The sequence below is a fragment of the Papilio machaon genome, chromosome 5, assembly GCF_912999745.1.
Source record: "Papilio machaon chromosome 5, ilPapMach1.1, whole genome shotgun sequence".
NCBI lineage: Eukaryota > Metazoa > Arthropoda > Insecta > Lepidoptera > Papilionidae > Papilio > Papilio machaon.
In genome coordinates this window covers 3,161,946-3,186,983 of record NC_059990.1, presented here as the reverse complement: position 1 = coordinate 3,186,983, position 25,038 = coordinate 3,161,946, and the positions used below count along the sequence as shown (strand labels likewise).

The window sequence follows — 25,038 nt, the reverse complement described above, 5'->3', positions numbered from 1 at the left end:
TATTATTTACGTATATTGAACTATAAATTGACATAACCACATTGATAAAGTTAGTTTATAAAACCTAAAAAAAATATTATATAAAGAATGTCTCAAAGTGAGCTTTCCAATTATAACTTAAAAGGTTAAGTTAAATTTATGTCAATTATCTTAAAATATGAATGTATATTTTTTGTAAAACGTTTTAATAAACAATAATGCATTGCTCTATAGCTCAATTAAAATATTCTTTTATTTCTTTACGTTGTAATATAATACAAATGCTAAAATGCTCGAGTTGCATGTCTGAAGAGATGCCACACAACGTGTAGTTCTTAAGGTGTGTGGTACTCATCATTGTTTCGAAGGTAAGAATGCAATGATTAAGCTTAAAGTCTTACGCTCAATGGACCCCTATCATAGCTATAAGTAATTCTAGCGGCGTTTCTGTGGGGAATAGGAACAAATGGATTTCGTCCACGTTTTAATATGTACGTCGTAATTAGAGTGTGGTTTGAATGAAAATCATGCCATTGAAGAGGAAACTATAAAAGATTGTTTAATTGTTTAATAAAATTTGTTTTAAAAGATTTTTGTGATATAGATGTTTTTGCTTACGGTACGTTCTTTAATGTCGTCTTGATGAAAGATCCATGATTGAATTTGTAAATAGAATTTTGTTGTACGCAAAATGTGGAAGGACATGGTGGTCGAAAAGTTAATTGATTATTTGCAGACAATTCATTCCATACCCCTCAAGTCGTGGTACAAAATCCAACTTGTGATGATTACCAATGAACTACGGAATAGATCATTGTTTAAATCCTTTGTTAAAAATAATATGGCTAGCAAAATTATGAATCTTAAACTTATTTAATTATTTGATCTTAGTTTAAGGAAAGCACCTTTCACCATGTAACAGAGTCTTGAAAGAAGAATGTATTGTAGGTTAAATGTGACGACCTTCAAAGTTTTGTTTACACGTTCGATTTAAAATCAAAACATTATTAATATTAATAAAATAAAGGTTCGACCAACTGTTTCTGTCATCCCTACACGGTGAAACATCGCAAACTTCAAAGAGAACTATTACTTGTTCTATTAAGTATTCATTTCTAGTAAACATACCAAAGTTCCTTGACGAGGTCTTCGGTCAAGCATGGCACCCCATGAATATTCAGAACATGTATCAGTGTATCATTTTCATAGAATGACTGAGAAACTGCCCATTAAAATTATGACGAGCCATCTACATTCCTGTGCAACAAAGGCCGACCTACGATAGAAATAACACCTCCGTATAACGTATGTATATACGTAAGTTTCACTTCTCGAGGGCCCATAACGTTTCCGTCGGGGCTCGATACCTTTTTTCCGAGACCGTTGAAAAAAACATGGCGTCCCATTAACAATAAGATCAAAACTAGCCGCGCGCCACAATGGGCGGCGAGCGCCAGCCTCCGACCGCTTCGAGATACTTCCACGAATTTCGCCCTTTAAAAAAAGATCCAACTCATCCTGGGCGCGTGAGAGATGGCGAACCAGCATTCCTGGTGCGCGACCCGGCCGCCGCGCCCTCACCCTCGCTGCGCCCACGCGCGGGCGCCACCAGCGACAGTACCAAAACATTTACACCCTCATTCTCTTATGTTATCATTTACCATTACACAACTTATTTCTGCTTTCTTAACCCTAAGTGTATCCAAGCCATTATGTTACAAATGTCTTATTTCATCTTTTTACTATAAACCTAACTGTTTTTATTTTCATTTGGGCTTCTTTTTTTGCTAGTCTCGAAAAATTGGGCCAAAAAATAAATGAGTATCCAGAACTATTAATAAATCAAAATGTCCAAAACGCATAAGTATTTCCAGGCCATGGCCTAATTCTCATTGTTAACCAATAGCCTAAAATCGCCTAATTAATAATGTCGTAATTATTTTGTTGTTTTGTCGGAAATTCCAGTTCTAGATAAAGTTGTTTGCGCTAACGCGACAACTATTGCTTACTTAGCGAAAACAAAGCCAATAAAATATTAAACGGGACGGAAAACCTAACTGGAATGCGACTTCGTAATCTGATATACTTTTTACAAGCGATTTATAACGTCAATTGTTGCAAAAAATGTGCAATAACAGATTTTACGATGGCACCATGCGCCATTGTGCAATATATGGTTACATTGTTGTGGGTGAACAAAAACTGGGGATAATAATACAAAAGTAATAAGTCGATTCGGGACAACCATTAGTGTGCACCCCGCCTTGCTCCCACGCTCGACTGTCCTTCAGGGTGGTTTACGAAGCCTCAAAGAAGCCCGTCGTCACATGTGCTTGAAAGCAAATTTAACCGATAATGGAAACCAAACATTTTTTCACCTTGAAAACGTTCGTATTATTTTACAAAAGAACATTCTTTAGTGTACATTCCTTGATCGTTAAATATGTATATCTAAATATATTTTCAATTAAATGCGACTGGATTAAAAAAAAAATCTTTTTAATTTTACATTGAACCATACAAGAGTCGACATCGCCGGACCCCCCGGAGTGTAGACGCGTATATTTATATTACAAATCTATGCGTCTAATGTTTTCAAAGACTTAGATAAACTGAACAACTTGAATTAATGACACAACTTCTCAACCATCAGTAATCACTTGCCGATATTTAAGTTCTTGATAAATTGGTTGCGATACAAAAGGATATGAGACAACAACGTCGTCCTCAAACCGTTCATTATTCAAAACTTAATGGTTTATAGAATGATGTAAAAAGCCCTTAAGGAATATTTAATACGTCTGCGTTGTCTGATAGAGGTTTTGGGTTCGATGGTAATAGAGTAGTGTGATGATATTAGGCGTTCGTTTCTCACATGTGCCATATGCATTTTCAAGTACCATAAGATTGATGAAAAATACCTTAATAATACCTATCACTATCTGATTCAATTATCAATACATAAAACACCCTTAAAATTACATCAGAACTTTCAGGAATGTGCAATTAACATCTATTATTTAAAAAATCGTAAACCCTTGTATCCTATAGAATGTTCGTTATGTTATTAATAACACTGTCTGTCGATCTGATAACGATCCCAGTGTATAAGAACCTTTGATAAATATAATATGATAACATTAAAATATTTCTGACCGTCCTGTTAAGTAAAACATTCGGAACATTAATTTCATTGTTGATATATTAAGATGCATACACACTATCCGTCCAAAGTTACTAATGCCTCGAATTCCAACCGACTAGGCAAACACTTGTCGCAGCCAGTAAAATTTATAACACAAATATACCTATAATAATATGTCGGCACCCGTCGGGAATGTTGCTTTAACGTTTTATATAATAGTGTGAGTGTATCCTTACACACATATATCTGTGCGCACACGCATGCAAGCCGTAGGAGCATTCTTCTCCGTTATATATTTACTGTAGAGCATAATTATTTTTAAACGACTTCTAATATAATTAATTTTACAAAACATGTGTTAAAATTTTATTTTTAAATTAAGAACGCTTTATTTTATAATTGTAATTAAATCTTACTAATATTATAAATGCGAAAGTTTAGATGGATGGATGATTGTTTAATACGTATATCTCCGAAACGGCTGAACGGCTCTCGGTGAAATTTGACACAGATGTAGAGCATAATCTGTAAGAACACATAGGCTACCTATTTACATTATATTTTATTTCGGGGTCAACTAAGTCGCGGGCATAAGCTAGTGTTATAATAAGCCAAATAAATAAATAATAATAATATGTCAATAGTTGTGAGGATAAACAAAACATAAATATGTATGAAAATATATATGTACATATAAATAATAATTACAGTTCTATTTTAACACATGTTTATTATAATCAGAGATATAGTCGCGCGTCTTTGATTTTATCGCACTTTCACATGACGGAGAAAACAAAGAAACTCTGGGGCAAATTATTATAAAGGAATCCAAGACAAGCCCTGGTTTACTTCTGTAGAATATGCTATAAGTATCGTCTCCAGTAAACTGTCTGGTTTATCATTTGTAATAAATAAACTAGCGTTTGACCACGACGATGACTATAATATTTATAAACAGTGACAGCTGTGAATAGTTTAGTTTAAAAAAGGTTATTATTTTAGATTTTTGTATTGATATCTTGTTTAAAATAACGTCAAAAGTAAAACAGATCAATTAGCATATTTAAAGATATAACAACGGCTCTAGTCTCATGCATGTGAATGCAGTGATGACATGTTTGCCTTAGTTGCAGTATCCTTATTGTGATGGCATTCACAATAAAACTGATTCCTTATCGAAAATCACTGACCTTAGGACAAACTGACAAGTGATAACTATGGGAATGTGTGTTTATGGGAACTGGCCGATTATTCATATCTTTGACATTCGTGGGTGTCGGTTCACTTTCGATTAATATTTATTTTTAATTTATACTCTGATATAAAATGTTTATCGCGTATTTTTATTCTTGGTAATTTTGCAATCGAACTCATTGAAAGTAAGCGATAGTGTTGTTTTAGAGATAAAAAAACGACAACGATTCGACTGCGATAACTCTAGTAGTTAATGAAATTATTATTTGTGAAAGCCGATTTTCTATTACTAAATAATACTATTTAGTTCCTAATTCTAGTATTATTATACATAAAACATTGGTAATATTTTACATATAATATTGGTAATTTAAAAAAAAAGCATTTACTTTGTTCCCTGGCGACTTATACCGAGGTTTTTCTCTGTCTTTTGTTTACTCTACCTCTCCTCGTTTGAAATTTCAAAGCGTGAGATAATGCAATTTATAGAAATCTTTATATCAAATAGAAATCATAACAATACAACAAAAACTCGTCTATAGAGCAAAATTGCGTGTGAAATAATATAATAAGTTCGATTCCACTAACACGAGTTAATTAAAGCTACGTAAGTAAACGATAGTCACGCACTCTATACGGGCGGGGTGAAATATAATAGGGATAACCTTATCTCTTTCCGTTTTAAAGATTAAACGTAACATAATAATCACATCATATAATACCCCATTCGGTTCATTCCGGCCCCTCTAATATCACTTGACGAACCAATTGTGCCAAAATTATGCCACGTGACCTTTATTTGCTATAAATACTTCGCCGTCATTATAACATTGGCCTTATTTATAACTTCAATTAAGTCATTTCATACGGCCGATGCGGGTTGCTTGATGAACACACGCTATTTACAATGATTGCAAAATTGCATGTAATTTTACTAATTAAAAACTTATTAAGGGGCATATTATGATACTCTATTGCTATTGAATAAAGCCAATAGATGGCAGGATGGCTTGCGGTTACAGTATCCGTTCAATGTTTTGATAAGCGTTGTAATTATAATTATAAAGATCAGAAATAAAACACTGTTGTAGTTACATAATACATTATATTTGTAACCAATTCATTTACTTTACATACGTATTATGTAGTAAGTATTGAAATTTTAAAAATAACTAATTAAAAGAAAAATCGCAACAATAATGAAAAAATGAAACGATGTAATGTTGCAGTTTCTTTTTACAAGATATACAAAAAAGAGTTAATTTACAAAGCGAATAAAGAGAGCAACGAAATCATCTGATGGACAATGGGAGAGCGCCACCGCGTCGAAATACGAGCCAAAGCAATTCATTGACAAAGCATTATAAGATAATAGGGAACACAATAGAGCAAGATATCCGGCGCCATCGCGTCGCAGCAAGTGCATAGCGGTGGCATTAACCTGCCCGACGAATTGTTGCGCCTCGTACCTGTCCATTGTGGCCAGGTACTTCACGCCGGCTCCTCATGGACGTGAGCAAACGGGAAGAACACCACAGGAAGCGAAAAATATCACTTTAAAGCCAACAATGATCCGAGAACAACGCTCCGTTTCACGTCCGTACTTCATTGTACTAATTTTTAAACCAGTTCTATTATAATACATATTCTAGGAAATGTAAAATCATTTAGACATCCTTTTTCGAGTGTTGGGAAGTACCCAAGGAATTCTGGTATTTATTTACTCGTCAGATGATTTTATCGGATAGTAACAACTCTTGTGGAATATTTACAAAGAGAAGAGGCTTGGAGCTGTCTTTCTATTGGTACTTTTTGGTGGTAATTGTATAGAAAGTTATTCACAATCAGGATCGATAAGTGCGCGATTGTATATTAAATAATTTTATTTATTACATATAGGTACAATTCAGTTATTTACATCAAAATATAAGTGGGTTACTTGAAAGAATAAAGTATTTATTTCTACAGTTTGTTAAGTTACAGAAAAACTAAGTGTTCCACATTAAGTTACGCTTTTTTGTCTCGTTTCTTTATTAACACCTTATATTGATGATTAATTTTCATTGTATTCTCTCAGTGCCACATAAATATCTGAAATTTATTTTATGTACCTCCCTATGAATATCGAAAACTACTTCCCCTGTACGCAATTAGTTCGTACAAGTGGGAAAAAATATTTAAACAACATCCTAAACTGGAGAATTTCGTTAAAAATGAATTTATGTCTTTTGTTTTTGAAATAACAACCACGAAGAATTCTTCGAAATCCCTGACGGTACAATAAAATATAATCGCCCTTTTGCGTAACACAATGTATACGCCATGTGGTTCTGTCTGTGGGGTAGCGGGTTCGAGACCCGCACATGTGTTTTTACGCATTCATTCACTTGTGCTATTAATGGGTCCATTCAGCGATATTGTCTTGCACATGCTCCGGAAACTGCATGCTCCCTCCTCCCGTCACCCCTTCCCAACGCGACAAATTAGCAGAAACGATTATAATAAACTCCGCTCCGCCGATACTTGTTTATTTTATCCCTAGTGTTTCCTTTTTTCTTATGCAGCCGTTTGATACAAATGTAACGGTTGTCTCAATGGACGCACGGACTGGTTCATTTGAAATTCATAGTGTCCCTTTGTTACCTAATGTATATTTAAACAAAACGAAAAAGGTTCCTTTAAACGTGTTTCTGATATTAAAATCACATTGTTACTGCGGAATATTCAAAATTAAATGAAAACTTTTAGTGTCGATTGTTTTCAACATACCATAGCGTTGATAATGGCGTCATAATCCTTACTTCCTTACTAATCCTTACTAATATTATAAATGCGAAAGTAAGTTTGTCTCTCTGTCTCGCTTACACGCTAAAACTAGTGAACCAATTTCAACGAAAATTGGTACAAAGACAGTTTTAGAGACTGAGAACGGACATAGGCTACTTTAAACGCGAAAAAGGGTTGAAAGTGGGGGTGGAAATTTGAATGGAAGTATTGTCATTTTTACTGTTAGTAGCCTTGAACTTATTTTTTAAGCTGTCAATTTGATATAAATAAATTGGCATTCAAGGTTTGTAAAAGTTTTACCCTCAATGGTGCAAAATAGCAATAGGGAATAGGGGATGAAAGTTGGTAATAGAATATGTAAGGTTTATGTGAATGTTTTGTAAGTTTAATATGTTTTGTTGTATTATTCAATAATGTTAAGTAAAGTAATGAACCTAAGTTATTAAAAATGCTACCCGAAGACAATATTACACACGGTCGAAGTTGTGTCCGCCGGTCGAAGCTATTTTGTATAAAAATAAAAACTTACACTTGTTACCTAAATGTCGATGTGTCGTGTCGTAATGTCGTGTACCAAACTTTCGAAGAATTTTTTTTCTAGTTTAAGTCTTATAGTTTTCATCGTCCAATCTACTTTTTCCTTTGTCTTTAAATTCAGGGTACAAAAGTAGAGACAATATTCAATACAATTAATTAATTAACATTATATTGCTTAGGCGTACATATTTATAACTGTATGCAAGTTAAGACGACGCTACGAAACTCGTAGCAAATTCGGCGTAGCACTTGCTACGAATTAAAAGACGCGTTCAGCCATCTCCACCAAAAAAAAAAAAAAACGATTTGTTATTTCTCGAATTTTTGAGGCAAGTCTATTTATTATTTTTAAATATTATATTATTTCTTATGAAATGTGTGTCAAAATAAAAAAATCTTAAAAAAACATATACATCAAAAATATTGTTGTCAAAAGTAATATAATAAATGTTAGGATGAACACACACTTGGTTACAGATTACATAAATGGAAAAATCAAATCGTGTGAAATTCCTCTCTGGTATCATTTCTATCTCGGTCCCATAAATTCCTGCTTAGAATCGTCTGCGTCGGGATAACCACCCATTGCGCTTCTTTCAGGCGGCCAACGCCGCGACGAGTTACTGATAATTGACTCGTCCGACGACTCCACGTCCGGCCACCCCCTTCCATAAATATTTCCCGATCAAATTATTATGCGTTCGAAAAAAATGCCACAGGTTCGATTCTCAGAAACATCGCGGCGGGGCGGTTACATTCAAAGTTTTAGATAGAGACGGTGCTAGGTTAATACTCGGTGTGCGAGAAAGACACGCGCTCAATGGAATCACGTCCAGTACGGCCGCGGGCAGGACTGTGAGAATTACATGGAATGGATTTATTTATTGAACCTTGTTCCGTTATTGTGAGTGATTGGAAGTAAAGATAAATATTAAATACCACAACAACAAAAGCAGGACTACTTATAACAGACATGTAGGTAGTATTTAACCTTAGAGTAATAATAGTCCAAATGAAAACATCGGTAAGCAAGCCGTCGATGGCCATAGATACTTATGTTAAAATATCCCTTTCATAATCCCTTATAACTTAATCTACGGCATGCTTTAATCAAAAAATGCACTATTACATACTATTATTTTTACAATTGAGAAAGTTACCTTATAAATTCTCTCAAAATAATCTAACTTATTTTGCGGCGTTACACTTTATCTTTACCTACTTTTTTACTACATAAATATACTAAAATCTAACAGTAATTATGAACAATAAAATTTCAAAATTATCTCTTCCTCTGATAAATCATATTTCTACAATGTAATTCGAAAAACAAAAAATAATGCACATGAAATTACAATATCAAAACATATTAAATTTATCCGGACATGTCCATACAAAATCTATGTAGGTGAGATGATTGTGGAGAGTTAGAAATTCCAAACTGTATTATAGTTTATCTCATTAAATTAATCAGTATAAATATTGTCGGCATGTGTTGGGGCAATCGAAACTGACGTCAATGTATTGATATGACGCTGTGACGCCTGAACTAATTGTGATGGCCTTGAACTCGCTGCGATTTACAATTCTGCTATTTCAACGTTCATTATGGCACAACTTGGTTTGGTTCAAATTGGTTGCGTACTGTAAGGATGCTATGCAGTTGTTTTTAAATAAATAAATAAAAAAACTGTTGTGACATGATAAATGTGCACATAACTAGTTACATAAAAATCTTTTTTTTTTAAGAAAATGTTACTAAAAAAATCTTCTGAATTTTTTGAGTCAGTACTACAGAAATTAATAAAGATAATTATTGCACAATGTTTTCTGGATTGGCATATTTTTTAAGATATCATTTTTGTTCTTTTTTAACATTATTGTCTTACCGCGGGTTTCTGAGACTAAATCTCTGTTTTGTCGAAGATAATGACAGAGATGACGATACGTTTTATACAGAGATTTTGGTCTCAGAAATCAACGGTTAATCTGTAAAATTGTCACACTGGCAATAACAACCAAATAGGTATTTTCCCATGATATTAGACGTAATTAGTAAGTTAGTTACGTAACAATTTAGTAACAAAGGCCGTTAAAAGACCGCAGACCGAAAGTAGGAACAATCAATTTTCAGAGAAGGCGTAAAGTGCAGCCACATCGACGTATATACGCATTCTTAACGGCTCCTTTAAGATGGAGTATGCTTCATTTTATTCTCATAAATTCTAGGATATTAATGTAGCTATTGTATGTTTTAATGGTATATTTTTGCCTAAACATAAGGACAAATTAGATCTATCTTAAGGTTTCTTTAACAAAATGAAATAATAAGAGTTACCTTTTGCTATTTTAGGTATTTTTGACTAAAACAAAAAGTTCTCTAGTATCATTATATGAGGTTATAATAATATAATAAGTAAGTTTTTTTTAACTTAAAATTTATCATTCTTTATTTGCTATCTTAAAAGTTTTTTGGGGGACACATTTATTAGAAGTCCATATCCATACTATCTAATCCTATTTTTTCCATGAATTTTAACCGATGTTTATGTAGAGACAAAGCGCCTATTGCGTTAAAATTTTTGTGGATTTCTTTCTATTTTTTTCTCCATTTTGGGCCGTGAGAATACGTCGCGTGCAGTCGACGCGTCTCATTTGGCTAACGGTATTTGTTTGGGCATAGAACAATATAAATCAAACATTGGATGACGGAAGACTTTTAACATCAGACAGAACACCGTTCGGTAATACAATAGCTCGTAACCATGACAATAATACGAAGCGTTCCATTTACTGTTTCTTAGTTCACCAAAACTTATATGAACACGTAAAATTAACTCAAATGTGTCTTCTAATTGACCAAAGTTACATTTAAAAATGATTAATGCTCAGAGCAGGTAAGATGGTACTATAGACATGCGAAGGAATGTAGACAAGGGAAAAATGCAGCCAGCTATTTAGTTTTGTTGTCAGTTCCCAGGGGAGATATCTAATCAGAGATTTACACGTCATTACGATTCGTCTGGATGTCCTGGGTCGCGCTCGTCCCGCAGGCGCCTCTCACGCGCTTAACCGACTAAATTAAATATTTATTAAAATAGAGGAACGGCTTCCTTCAGATAAGAAACTTCTCACGAGCGTGGGTGTCTGTCTTACTTCGGTGTTCGGTGTTCGGGACAACGCAATATATTTATTTTAATAACATAGAATCTAATAACAACTTTAATAATCGATCTTATTCCTCAGATCGGCTCTTAAGCATTTCATTTCTTTATTTACGTCCCGTCTCTATTCCTTTTACCATTATAATTTGTGGTGAATACAATAAAAAAGTCAAAACATATCAAAGGGCGCCGCGTCAGAAACGAGCCCTCATGAATGCCCTTGGTTTACTTATAAAAAAAACGAAACTCGGCCCACTGCATAGTGTAAAGCCAAACATATTAGGTGATTATTTTACGGCACATGTTTCACTTAATCCGTCTTACTTAATTTATTTGTAGTGTAAATGCTAGATGGTGGTTATATTTAATGTTGTTTAAATGGCGGCGCGCGGGACACCCCGGAGGGTGGTCGTCTGCGGCGACGGCGAGCTATGCCCACTGTCAACACGCGGCCTCTGGTACACAGTTTTTTGTGCAGCACATGTGCGCCTCCCTCCCCCCCTACACAGATCCCACTGCGCCGCACAGGCAACAGCGCCCCACAAATATTTATCTTCTATTCTAAAGCGCTTAGAATCGCCAGCATCTCGAACAATATTTCTCCTAAACTCCTTCCCCGAATCGAAGTCTACTTCACATTTCAATATTACAATTTTTATGTGCTACATACCTCTTTGGTGAAGCTATCTGCTAGGTCTACTGGGACTATTTGAATTGCTTCTACCTTGATGCCCCGCATCTTCCTTAAATTTATAATTTGATTTATTATCCTAATAAGGAAAACAGAAAGTCCTAATTAATCTTATTACAATAAACTTTATTCACATTGTTAATATTCTGTCGTATATGTTTGTTTCTGCGCCCACTTTGATAGATTATAATTTACGAGCATTTTATCTGTCGTTTGTGTAGAGGCATGTTATCATAATACTCTGCCTGTCAAACCCTTCTAAATAAATTAGTATCGCCTGATAGCTGTGCTAAGCAGCGCTGGACAATAAAAATAAAGCAAGTAACGGCGCAATCCATTAATTGACTGGACTTGCTGCTGTACGAAAAAAATCTATCAGATAAAGTGAGTAAGTGTTTACGGTTTCTCACGAGCCTCGCCCAACCCTCAATGGCGCCTCGCTGATTGATAGTAGCTAAGCCGACCTTCGCACCTTTATAACTATAACTCAATGTCCACTTTATTTCTTCCATGTTAAGGTTTCTTCTTGAAGTATCGTTTTTATGTTATTACATTCAAATACACTACAATTTTTGTTAGATAAAATTCAACTCAATGCAGTCGTATTAAAGTTTGGTATCTGTTGAAAAGATAAGTATTTAAATCTCATTCAAGGAATTCTGCACCCTCATAGCTTGTACCTGTCCGCGGCCACCTCCAAAGGAATCAACAAAAAATGTTATGTTAATGTCTTATATCAGAATGTTATTGTTGCTATAATAGCGTTGTTATCAATTGGTTAACATTCTCTTGTTCAGTCGGGATCGACTTCACTGATGTACGTTATTCAAAATGTTAATTGGTATTTATGAAAAAACACTTTCATGCTTGTCATTTCGACACCAAAAAGCGGCGAACGATCTGTGAAATCAACAAAATGTAGTTCAAGTTCACGCTCAGTTATTGAACTACTTTAAACTGTAAGGTTGCCTGGAAGGGGAATTCATACCAATGTGTATAGTAAAAACACACAACACAGGTCTGCATTCCGGGATCAGTTTTGTTTTTTACAACGTTACTCACCTCCTACTTACCACAAAAATGTTGGTAATTTAATCAGGATTTGTTTTTGCTGTTCTGATTGTTTACTTCGAAGATTTAAAAAAAAACAAATAAACAAATTATCCACATTGTTGTGATAAACTTAACGAGTGTCGAGTAAAGGTCTAATTAACGTTCTTTGATAACCCAAAATATTGTATTGCTATCCGAGCTATTTTATTGTCCTGGTATTCCATGTAGAGTTGGCAACCCAAACCGAGTGAGCGCGGTCGGTGCGGGCGTCCGCTCTGTAATCCCATCGCCGGTGTCGATTTACGGCGCCTCCCGCAATTATCATATTCCACCTAAACACATAATATTGTGCACGCAATTTTAAAAATAACTCGCGTCCGGCCGACCTCAATCGAGCCTGATTTATGGCCTTCGCTATGCCGAGCTCGGTACATATGCACCAACATTGTATTTGTATCCCCTAAACGTTATAACCGGATCTCCAAAATGCCTGAATAAAAGTATAAAATAATGTAGTTACGTTGTAAAAACATTACCATGTCCTTGTAAAATATTGGTTGGAATTGTTATAATACTATTACAGTTTGTTAAAAAAACGACTACCATTCCTAAACCTTCGATAAATTTCAGAAAAAAACAATTTACATTAATACTAACAAATTACCATAAACAGGACGATAATAAGATACACAACTTGCCAACAATTGGAATAAACATTTAACTATCAACAATATTATAGACTAGCTTTTACTCGCGACTCCGTCCGCGCGTAATAAAAGAAAATGCACACAAGATAAAAAAGTTCCTATGTCCATCTCCTAGTTCTAAGCTACCTCCCCATCAATTTTTAGCTAAATCAGTTCGACCGATCTTGAGTTAACTAACACGACTTTCTTTTATATATATCTTTTATATATTCTTTTATATAGATAGCACGCATAGTAATAAGCAACGATTTAGTCATAGTTTAATTTTGCTAGCATGACTAGTATTGAATAGATATCGTATGATGTACGATAACGGATATAATTCATCTCAATAGCGGAGCAGTGCGTTTGCGATTGTGTTAATTTGCAGTAACAGTTATATATATACATATGTACATACATACATGTGTCAGTGCTATTGTGTCGCCCGCGGCCGCATCAACAATGTTATGTGCACTAGGACCTCTCGGTTTACTATTAGGGTTACCATACCCTATTTTATTTCGAAGATTAATCATTATATCCAAACTGTTGCCGACTCATTCCGCTTTTTTATTGTATATTTTTCATTTAATTATTTACTTTATATTTACACTTAAGTTTGGATGTTGTCCCCTTTTTATAGAAAAATTATACTTTCTGCTTCACGTTTGTTACTGTTCGTTTTATTTCACTATTGTTTATTTTGTTTTATTTTTTTAGATATTTATTAAATTTCTAAAATTCGTCAAATTCTGCAGTTCCTTCGCTTTCACAAATGTTTTTTTTTTTCACTAAATGTCAAACTTGCCAGGCATAAGAAAATTAAAAGCAATGTGAAAACAAAAAAAAGATCATACATGTATACAAACAATCTCGGCCATCACATAAAAATTATAACATTCTGCTCTATCATAAATTGGCATAATATAATACAAAAATAATTTTTAATGTAAACAAGATGTCTTTATTGAACAATGAAAAAATTATAGGAAGTTTATTTATTTAGTAAATAATATCGATTAGTATTGCCATTTGTGGCAATAAAGGTATACTGTTTAGTAACAATGTTTAACAATGTTTTATTATGTGACTTTTAAATCATTTGGTAAAAAGTGCTTGATGTAAAAAAAATATTAATTTTATTAGTATTATAATTCTCATAGTAATAGCGTGTGCAAATACTGTGCACACAAGTTTTTAAAGCTCAAAACAATTTTAACTTAAGAAATGTGTTATACCGATTCAATTTTGATACTATCCGATAGTAATAAGTGTTAGTGGTGAGCGTAGTCATGAATCAAATGCATGAATGAGCTCCGAATGGCCACGTGGCGCAGTTCTCACGCCGTCGCCGCCGGCTTTTTATCGCGCCTTCATTTTTTCGACGCGGTGTCGCGTGGGTTACATCTGCGCGTCCACGCAACACCCCCACGACGCAGCACATGGCGCTTGCTTCGCTAATTGCCTTGTCATGGAATACTTCTTGATACTCTCACTCCACATCCTAGACATAACAAAGTCGACAACCCTAACACAAATACATGATATGTTTTGAAAGTTCGAAACGACATTGAATTTTAAATTTAAAATGTTTTTCCCCTTGTCTTTATTGCTATTAAAGAGTTTACGGCCGTGCTAGTTAACAGCAAATAAGTTTTAATATATAAATAAAAACTTACTACACTTAGTAGTATATTTTTGAAATATAAATTACTTCCTAACAACCTATGTGTTCTTCCAGAATATGTTCTACATCTACGCCAAATAACATAAAAATTCGTTCAGCTGTTCCGGAGATACCTTCCATCAACAAACATCCATCCATCCATTCATCTAAACTTTAGCATTTATAATATTAGTAAGATGAATAAAAATTGTTTAAGATGAATAAAGATTGGTTGAATTATTAAAAAAAATGAAAGAACAATTTTAAAGTCAAATAAAATTTAGCAATAAAAAATTAAAGGCATTTTAATAGAATAAAAAAATCAAAATGGCGGTCAGTCTTTGTCAAATAGAATATCAATGTCCTTAATTTTTTTTAAGTGTTACAAAGGCGGAAATAAAATGGCTAGTTCGGACAAGAATTGTCAGACCGTAAGACAAATTCTGGCATGTCGTGCAAATTGTTCAAGTCAATAGTGAATAGACAAAGGTAATGGCCATGTTCTTTCTGCCTTGTATTAGTATAACAAATGGTTGTCACGACTCGGGTCAGTCGTCCGGGGCCAGTGGACCCTTCACGTGTCAACAGATTTAATGAAAATATTTTCTGCCCGCGACGTTCATTTAAACGTGAGTTTTCACTACCATAACCTATAAAAAATATTGTTATCTTTGTTTTGTCAAAGAGAACGCGAGGTATGCCCTGATGAACAGAGGATGGAAGTTTGACCGCATAATATTAATGAAATAAAATGATTCTGTGTAAATTCTTTAAGCGTAAAATTAGTTAGAAACAAATGAGAGTTAAATGTAGCTTTTTAAACTTAATACTGTACATAAAATTATACAAATATGAATTAAGTACGGTTGCAGATACACTCTCGGGTCCGATTTCAGTCATTAAACGATTTTGTCCTCAAGTTTGAGGATAAAACGGTGGCCGAAGTGTGTAATAATTGAATACCAATCATAATAAAAAAAACAAGTTTTAACTTAAAAACTATTGTTGCAGTTTTTAATACCAGAAAAATGTCAAATCAATATAAAGTATGTTAATGGATAGCCATTTACCAGAAAAATTGTGTAAAGAGAAACATTGAATCGATATTTTGAATTTAAAAAAAAAATATTTAATATTCTTCTCGTTTATCTCATTATCTTTTTAAAATAAAAGACAAAGTATGTAGTTTTTTTATTTAAAACAAACCGGTGTTAAAACACGAATTAGGACGGTCAACCAAAATTAGGAGCAAAATGAGGCCATCAACGTTCTAAATGTTTAGTGATGGGCATCGAGCGCTTCGGGCGCGATCGTGTCTCGAATTAGTGGCGAGTGGCGACAAAACATGGCCGCGGCCTTCGAAATATTCCTACCTATACCTATATATACTGACAGGAAGTCCTTGCTATTATTTACCAACGAAAAGATAACAAAAGACAAGCAATAAAATTGCAAAAAGAAGTATCTAAAATATAATTAATAACAAACAAAGCAAATTTGTCTGAAATCGACAATTAATAGGGACGTATTTCAAGTACCGAGGCCGTGACTGCATCAGTATTCTCTCATTCAGTATCGAGTAGACGATGTCAGTAGATGCTAAGTTTAGAGCGAACTTTTCAATGAGAGGCAATAAACAAAGTAATTTGTTCGAAGTTGACATACGCAACTCGCCAGCCGTCACTTACTCGCTGCTGTAGTGTTGCCACGCGTCCCGTTTTTTTAGGAAAGGTTGGTCTTTAAAAAGCAGCAATTTAAATTAATATTAGTAATAAAATTAAGTGCAGCCATTGGCCTGCGTCGATTGAAGACGGGAATAAGAGTCACGGGGCCGATTTCGTTTCATTTCTCCACAGTAATAATTCTGTTTTTGTTGCATTTAAATCAGAATTTTACGTAGCGAGCAAATACTTTCTCATCATTATTACCTTAATGCTAAGTGATTTTTTATAATAAAAAGAAATATTCAAATTTGAAACGTAGCACAGTCGTACCGAGCAGTCGACGGCCGCTTGCCTAACGACAACGCACTAACAGTTATGTTCATTTCTTGTTCCGCGGAGATTGGTTTTTTGTACGTCTACAGATTTGTGTAATTCCGAAACACTGTTTTTTGGCGATTCCACCGAAAAATTGGAACCTGTAAGTACATAAAATTGTTGTTAACGAAAACGTGTTTTATATTTTATGTACACTTATTTAGTTAGTGACAATTTCAGTGTGAACATCCGGGAATAACGGTCTTACTCGTTTGACGTGTATAAAATTACTCAATACAAGTCTATCTTTGGATAATGCATAGATAATAATAATTATTTTAATGCACAATGATTCTACTTCGATAGTTTATAAGAAAAAAAAAGTTTCTGTAAATGAAAGATTATTGCAATACATAGTTTCTTTTACCATGACAAGACGAATGTAAAATATGAACAATGACAGAAACAAAAGTAAAAAAAAATACACGAAAATAGAGTGCGGTGCGCACTTGCCTCTCAAACCCGGGTCAGGTGTTGCCGCGACATATCAAACTCGGCAAAATCAGAAAAATTAGGTGTTCTTAACTCTTGATTAATTAAAAATAAAATTGACAGTCATCATATATGTCGAAGATGAGACAGGACAGTTATTTTTTAAAAAGCGCAGAACCGCTGACCTTATCTGGTCATCGGCTCTGCTATAGCTATAAAGGGCTGTATTTTAAACTAAAGGCAAACTTAAGGAATTTCATCAAAATGAAAACAAGTAAAACAATTAAAAATAATAATTTTTTAATCAAACAAACATAGAATCTACTTACAATGTTGTTTCTCCAAAAATCGGCAGAAAAGTGAGCTCCACGCTCAAGTTACGCCTTTTATAAACTTGTTCTGTTCACTCGCGGCAAACGTCACTTCACAAAACGAAACGTTTAAAAACTAGCTTTTAGCTATTTACAAAACAATATTCCAAAATTCAATTTATTTAAAAATAATCATAATTTAATTTAGAAACAATATTCCAAAATTCAATTTACTTAAAAATAATCATAATTTAATTTAGAATCAAGTAATTATCAGATGTTTATTAAGAAATTGAAGACAATTAATTATTAGTCATGTCAACATTGAATAATGTCAAGACTATTTACCAAGAACATCAACTTTAGATTATTTACTCACAAACATAAAACTGTTCTACATATTGGTATTGATTAAACATTTCTAATTTGTAATTAGGTAACTATTCTAAGGCAAATCAAATTAATAATCATCAAAATAATCTTCGCGGCGACACGGCCATTCTGATGCGCGATGCGTGCTCTGCGTCGCTCCACATCTTCTGTAATAGAAATTTAAACTTTGTGAGGCCTGGCACTTCCACAGTACACTCAAGCCTATATGTAAAGGCTATAGCAGAAATTATAATATTTACTGTTCACACCGTGTGACTACAGATCAATGAAAACATTTATTTTTATAATGATAACACAAATAGGACTTACTACTCATCTCACATGCAAACAGTAAGCTTAGCTCTGTATGTAACTGTAGGTTCATTTACAATTTTGGTCAATGTTTCTGCTCATTCCACATGACAACAGTAACAATTTCATAGATTTGTAAAGGGAAAGGATAGGTGTATGAAAGGTCGATGCTGTTTAGAACAGAGGTCCTAAGGATAATAATGGGACAGGTTGATGCTGTGCTCTGGGCGGTCTCGTACGCCGTGGTACACAGGGGACATTTTATTCTTTTAGGATAGGATTCATAAATGGCTTATTGGACGGCTCCACACGCCAATAGCATCTTTTTAGCATTTAGCATTTTTTTTTTTTTTTTGCTTATTTGACGGCTCCACACGTCAATAGCATCTTTTTTTTTTTTTTTTTTTTATTTATTGGACAACCACGCGCCAATAGCATCTTATGATAGAATAAATTAGTTGGCTTATTGGATGACTCATCATGCCAGAAGCATCTTTGTGATAAATACTGACTACAATCAAGACGGTAATTACTTGGAAGGTTCTCACCGTTATTATTATTCATTGTTGTCATCTGCGGGCGTCAATGCAGCTGACGTGGTTTGTAGTTGTAGGGCTGTCCCGGCGCTGGAAGGCCCGGCTTGCTGATCATCTGGGGGCGACACGGCTATCTGGGTAGTTCCTCCCGGTTGTGGTGCACGCCGTAGTTGGTCATGTGCGACCTTGCGAGGCCGTCCATGGTGTCCCACTACCTTCTTCACGAGATAGCGGTCGTTTTCAAGAACCCTGTGAACTTCGTAAGGAGCGCTAAACTTTAGGTCAAGGGAAGTCTGGTTTCTGGGGTTGTTTTTTATCAAAACAAAATCGCCTCTTTGAAATCGGTGAATTCGAGCTCGGCCTTTATCGAACCTTTCTTTATCTTTGCTAGCCGTCTGCGTCATTTTTTGCTGCACATGACGTTCGAGAGCTTCAAAGTTAATTATTTCTTTGTCCAAGTCAACTAAACTTAGTAACTCTGGTGGAACACAGTTTTGACGTCGAGTCAGTAGTGCAAGTGGAGCCACGCCTGTTGTTCTGTGGACAGTGCAGTTGAGGGCAAGCTGAAGGCTTTCCAGTGCTGTGTGCCAGTCTGGAGTCTCATAGTTTTTGATCATTACGAGACCATTTTTCAATGTTGCCATCACTCGCTCCACTTGTCCGTTTGCCCTGCTAACACCTGGTGCTATGGAGTGTATTTCTATATTAAACGTGTCGCAGTAATTTTTGTACTCTCCTAAAAACTCGCGACCGCCGTCAACGATTATTTGCCTCGGAGCTCCAAAAAGGTGGATAACTTGCTTTAGAGCCGCCAGAGTGCTGTGTTGACTCTTGTCATTAGTGTAACGTAGTAGCACAAACTTAGTGAAGGCGTCCACCGTCACCACAACGTACTCTTGTTCATTAAGAGTTCCCAATTTACCCGTGATGTCCATGTGTATGACTTCAAATGGAACCACTGGCTTGGCAATGGGATGTAATTGTACCTGAGTAGCTCCCGATGTTTGCTTTGAAGTTCTGCATACAATACAGTTGTCGACGAAGTCACGAATAGTGGTGCTCATTTTATCAAAATAATAGGTTTCCCTTATTTTATGAAGGGTCTTCTCCCAGCCTGGGTGTTTGAGCGCACAATGGAAGGTATTTATCAAACTCCACTGAAAAGACTTTGGCACGACAATAAGTTTTTGTAAACCTGTGATAGCATCTAACCTCTCAAATTTAAGAACATTGCCTTCGAGGAGGTATCCGGGGACATTTTCACCATTATGCAGAGCATCTATGATGGATCGCAAGTGGGTATCACGTCTTTGTTCGATATTTACCCAATCCAGATTATTGGTCAACACGTTGACAGTCAAAGGATCTGGATTTCTACTTAGGTAATCTGCATGTTGCATCCGCTCGCCCTTCCTGTATTCTATTTCGAATTCGAAATTTTGGAGGTAGGCCCACCATCTATGAATGCGGGGTAGCAAATCCTTTTTGTGTTTTGACGCTTTGAGCGCATTACAATCGGTGATCACCTTGAACTGACGTCCATACAGGAAGTGCCGGAAATGCTTGATTGCTCGTACTACGGCTAGTGTCTCAAGCTCGTATGAGTGGTACCTACTTTCAATATCGGTCGTACGCATACTGAAGTACGCTACCACGTGTTGCCGCCCGTTAATAATTTGAACGAGTATCGCTCCGAAGCCTAGACTACTAGCGTCGGTAAATAGTTCAATGGGTTCTCCCTCTTGGAATATGGTTAGGACCGGTGTAGAAGTTAAATGACGAATTATATTTTGACGTGCCTCTTCATGAACATGAGTCCATTGCCACCTAGCGCCTTGTTTAGTCAATTCGTAAAGGGGAGCCATAGTTCGAGCAAAATCGGGTATGAAGCGGCGGAAATATCCTGCGAGCCCGTTAAATTGACGAACCTGTTTAACGTTAGTAGGTACTGGGGCCTTCAGTAAGGCTTCGACCTTTTTAGGACTGGGACGAACTTGGCCATTTTCTATTACGTTACCAAGATATTCGATAGACCGTTTAAAGAATAAACATTTGTCAATATTGATCGAAAATCCTGCGTCACGTAATGCTATGAAAACTCTTTCCAAGTATTCCAGGCCAGATGAGAAATCACGACATTTACTAATAACATCATCGATGTATACCTGAGCTACGCTATCATTATGGGCCTTGTTTGCACTACCTGGGCTCAGAAGCGGACCTAAGGCACGATTAATACATCTCTGGTACACTGAAGGAGCGTTGCATAAACCGAATGGCATGGTTTTATATTCAAACAGACCATCTGGAGTGACAAAAGCTGTTTTCTCTATAGAGTCAGCGGCAACAGGAATCTGATGGAATCCAGATGCCATATCTAGGGTTGTATAATACTGGCCACCAGCCAACTGATCAATCTGGTCTGCGATTAAGGGGAGGGGGTAATGATCGCGAACAGTGTTTGAATTTAGCTCACGATAGTCTACGCACATGCGGTCGTCACCGTTTTTCTTTTTTACCAAGATAATCGGACTCGAATATGGAGATTTACTTTCTTGAACAATGTCATTGTCTAACAACTCTTTAACAATTTCTTTGACTTTCTCGCGCTCAACCGGGCTTAACCTGTAAGGTCTTCGTTCCACAAACTTATCTGGATTTTTCAAACGAATCTCCAATTGACCGGTATTTACACGAGTTTTTGAGTAACCGCGCGTAAAAGTCGTAGAATATTTATTGAGAAGAGTCATTAGTTGATCGATCTCTGACGTATTGCTCAAGTCGTGATTTATATCATCAAACAAACCGGCCGTCGGTCGCATGTGCATGACGCGAGGTTGAGAGCATAAAGTCGCGCTACTCTGAGTAACGATCACCGTTAATCCCGTTTTGTTCAAAATATTTGCACCTATCAAAACATCTGACGTCATATCGTAATCGGACAAAATATGAAATTCGATTTCTACGTTAATGTTATCAATAACACATACTGTTGTTAATATACTTGTGGAAACTACAGGAAAAGGACCTATTCCTCGCAAATAATTGACTACTTGTTGTCGCTTCCCAGGCAACTTATTCGCAATAGATTCGCGCATCACAGAACATTCCGCGCCACTATCAAACACCGAATCAATAATTATGTCACCTACTCGCATACGCATAGTATTTAAGAACTGTTTATTCTTTATAAATGAATTCACATTGGAGGTTATCTGTTTTTCACGACGGTAACAAGTGTCAAACGTATGACCGGGTTTTGAACAAAACGAGCAAAACCTACTTTCATTCTGTTTAGGTGCCGAAGTTGTCAAGGCATTAGGATTCTTCTCGGTTGTATGTTTTTCTGCTACTACCGACGTATTTTTATAACGACAATCACTAGAAGCATGCCCAGGCTTCTTACAAAAGTTACAATAAGGGACGTTTCGATTATCAATAGCGTATTTTAAACGTTTGGATGGTGGTTGATTGGGATTTTGATGATTAGAATTGGGACGCTTAGCACGAATAGACGAGGCAACGGAAATTAGTTCTGGCACTGAGGTAGCTCTGGCATTCATGAGTTCAATCCGAAGGCGTTCGTCACTAATTGTTCCTATCACCGCTTCTACCGCGTCACTATCATCAAGTTTATCTTTTGTAACCCGTCTCCACAAAATCCATGATCGCGATAGAAACTCGGCAATATCTTTGGTTGGATCGTAATTGTGTTCCTTAAACCTTAGCACATCCTTTGAATAACGGTTTTCGGGTTCAAAGGTAGTAATAATATTTTGACGCAGCTCATCCCACGTGGACGTTGTGACAAGCCAGTTATCAGCCCACATTTTTGCACGACCTTTTAGTAAACTAGTAACTTTCATACGGAGATCGTAGTCACTGAGCTCATAATTGGTCTTAGCTAAGGAAATATGATTACACCACTCGCGGACTCCAACGTTACCGTCCGGGTCATATGAAGGCAAAAATACATCAGTAATTTTAACTTTATCGCGCTGCTTCGACAACTTTTCACTCATATTCTGCATCATAGTTATCATATGTAAGTAAAATTCAGGAGGTACGTTACTGCCCTGTGGTTGTAGCGGCGCCACGTTGGCAGATGTATTTGGTCCACCATCGCCGTCGTCTGGTCTGGACACGGTACACGTAGGTACGCTCGGCGCCGTTGATCCATTCTGGTCTGCTCCTTCCATCGTTTCACGCAGGATAATTTTTTTTTTTTCAATGCAGGTAGTCTGAAAAATAAAACAAATCGGACAGAAAGAGCGGATAAGTATCCCACTTCTGATGTCGAAGATGAGACAGGACAGCTATTTTTTAAAAAGCGCAGAACCGCTGACCTTATCTGGTCATCGGCTCTGCTATAGCTATAAAGGGCTGTATTTTAAACTAAAGGCAAACTTAAGGAATTTCATCAAAATGAAAACAAGTAAAACAATTAAAAATAATAATTTTTTAATCAAACAAACATAGAATCTACTTACAATGTTGTTTCTCCAAAAATCGGCAGAAAAGTGAGCTCCACGCTCAAGTTACGCCTTTTATAAACTTGTTCTGTTCACTCGCGGCAAACGTCACTTCACAAAACGAAACGTTTAAAAACTAGCTTTTAGCTATTTACAAAACAATATTCCAAAATTCAATTTATTTAAAAATAATCATAATTTAATTTAGAAACAATATTCCAAAATTCAATTTACTTAAAAATAATCATAATTTAATTTAGAATCAAGTAATTATCAGATGTTTATTAAGAAATTGAAGACAATTAATTATTAGTCATGTCAACATTGAATAATGTCAAGACTATTTACCAAGAACATCAACTTTAGATTATTTACTCACAAACATAAAACTGTTCTACATATTGGTATTGATTAAACATTTCTAATTTGTAATTAGGTAACTATTCTAAGGCAAATCAAATTAATAATCATCAAAATAATCTTCGCGGCGACATATACAAAACTGAAAACAATTAGAAATCCGTCTTAAAGAAATTCAATTACAATTTTGTGACGCGATTAATTAAATGCTTATTATTTTACTTTTCCAAACAGAAACTTAAGTTTCAAATATATCAAGTTGGCCTTTATTAGTTGCATGATAGGTTAGTGTTTTTTTTCAAACTCGCTTTAGGCCACGTTCGTTACAACAAATTCTTGGTATAAGTTAACGGTTATGAACTTCGATATTTTTAATAATAATCCATTCAAAATTTGCACGTCCGTACTCACCTTGTCTATTTTATTTGTACATTGTTTACCTTTGTGTATGAATATCAATGTCTATTGAACCAATCCGTCTATTGAATTGCAAGGAAGCATGATTTAAATATTAATAGTACGCAGGAAATACTCGCAAACACGATGTTAAAATACCTTTTTATGTGTCGTACAGTAAATTGTATACTTATTAGATCTTGGACTTAATATGTTATAGATGTAGATTTAATTTTTAACCCTAGAGACAAGATTTATATATAGCAATTAACTTACAATAAATATTTATATGTGTATAGCCTAACCAAGAATATAAAAATTCTGGCCTAGCTTCATTCGGTTTCTTTATTATTCAACTTTCTAACGTACGCAAATAAATTAGTTCCATATTTTCCTACAATAGATATGGCAAGGGTTCTATATTTCTGGCAAGGCTATAATTATATTTTCCTAAGCTGAGTTACTACTTACTACATGATTGGTAGAACAATTTAACAAACACATGTTAACTTCTAGAAGTTACTATTCCTGTTGAAAAAACTATATTAAAAGATATTACGTTATTAATAAAGTTAATCTTAACAAATCTCATTAATTTAATTTTAATAAGTCATTAGATTAAAAATAACAGTTTATACATTTCGTCGTTTTTTAGAATTGCGTAATTGAAGGTCACCCTACACAGCGACCGTGGCCGAAGCTTCCTGCGGTCGGACTCAATTAAAACTCATTGCAGGAGCGTGCGAACTGACCGCCAGCACCCGCCGTCCGCCGCCCCCCGACGCCCGTCGCACGCCACGGCCGCTCCCCTAACCCCACAGGAAATAGTGCTTGTCTAACTTGACTCTGAGTTTTCGGTCAATAAACTCTCTATTGATACATTACGTTCCGCGAATCACTCCT

General features: G+C 35.5%; 1 protein-coding gene across 2 annotated transcripts in view; it reads left to right on the top strand.

The window, feature by feature from the left end:
* LOC106721293 (splicing factor YJU2) overlaps window positions 1–25,038 on the top strand; it is a 42,519-nt gene that overhangs the window by 8,054 nt on the left and 9,427 nt on the right. The window contains exon 6 of one of the 2 annotated variants that reach the window (XM_045677940.1): window positions 24,791–24,807. The exons of the other annotated variant lie outside the window; for it this stretch is intronic. Coding sequence (XP_045533896.1) covers window positions 24,791–24,792 — 2 coding nt within the window. The 3' untranslated portion in view covers window positions 24,793–24,807. Of the gene's footprint in view, window positions 1–24,790; window positions 24,808–25,038 lie in introns of those variants that run through there. 2 annotated transcript variants of the gene reach the window in all.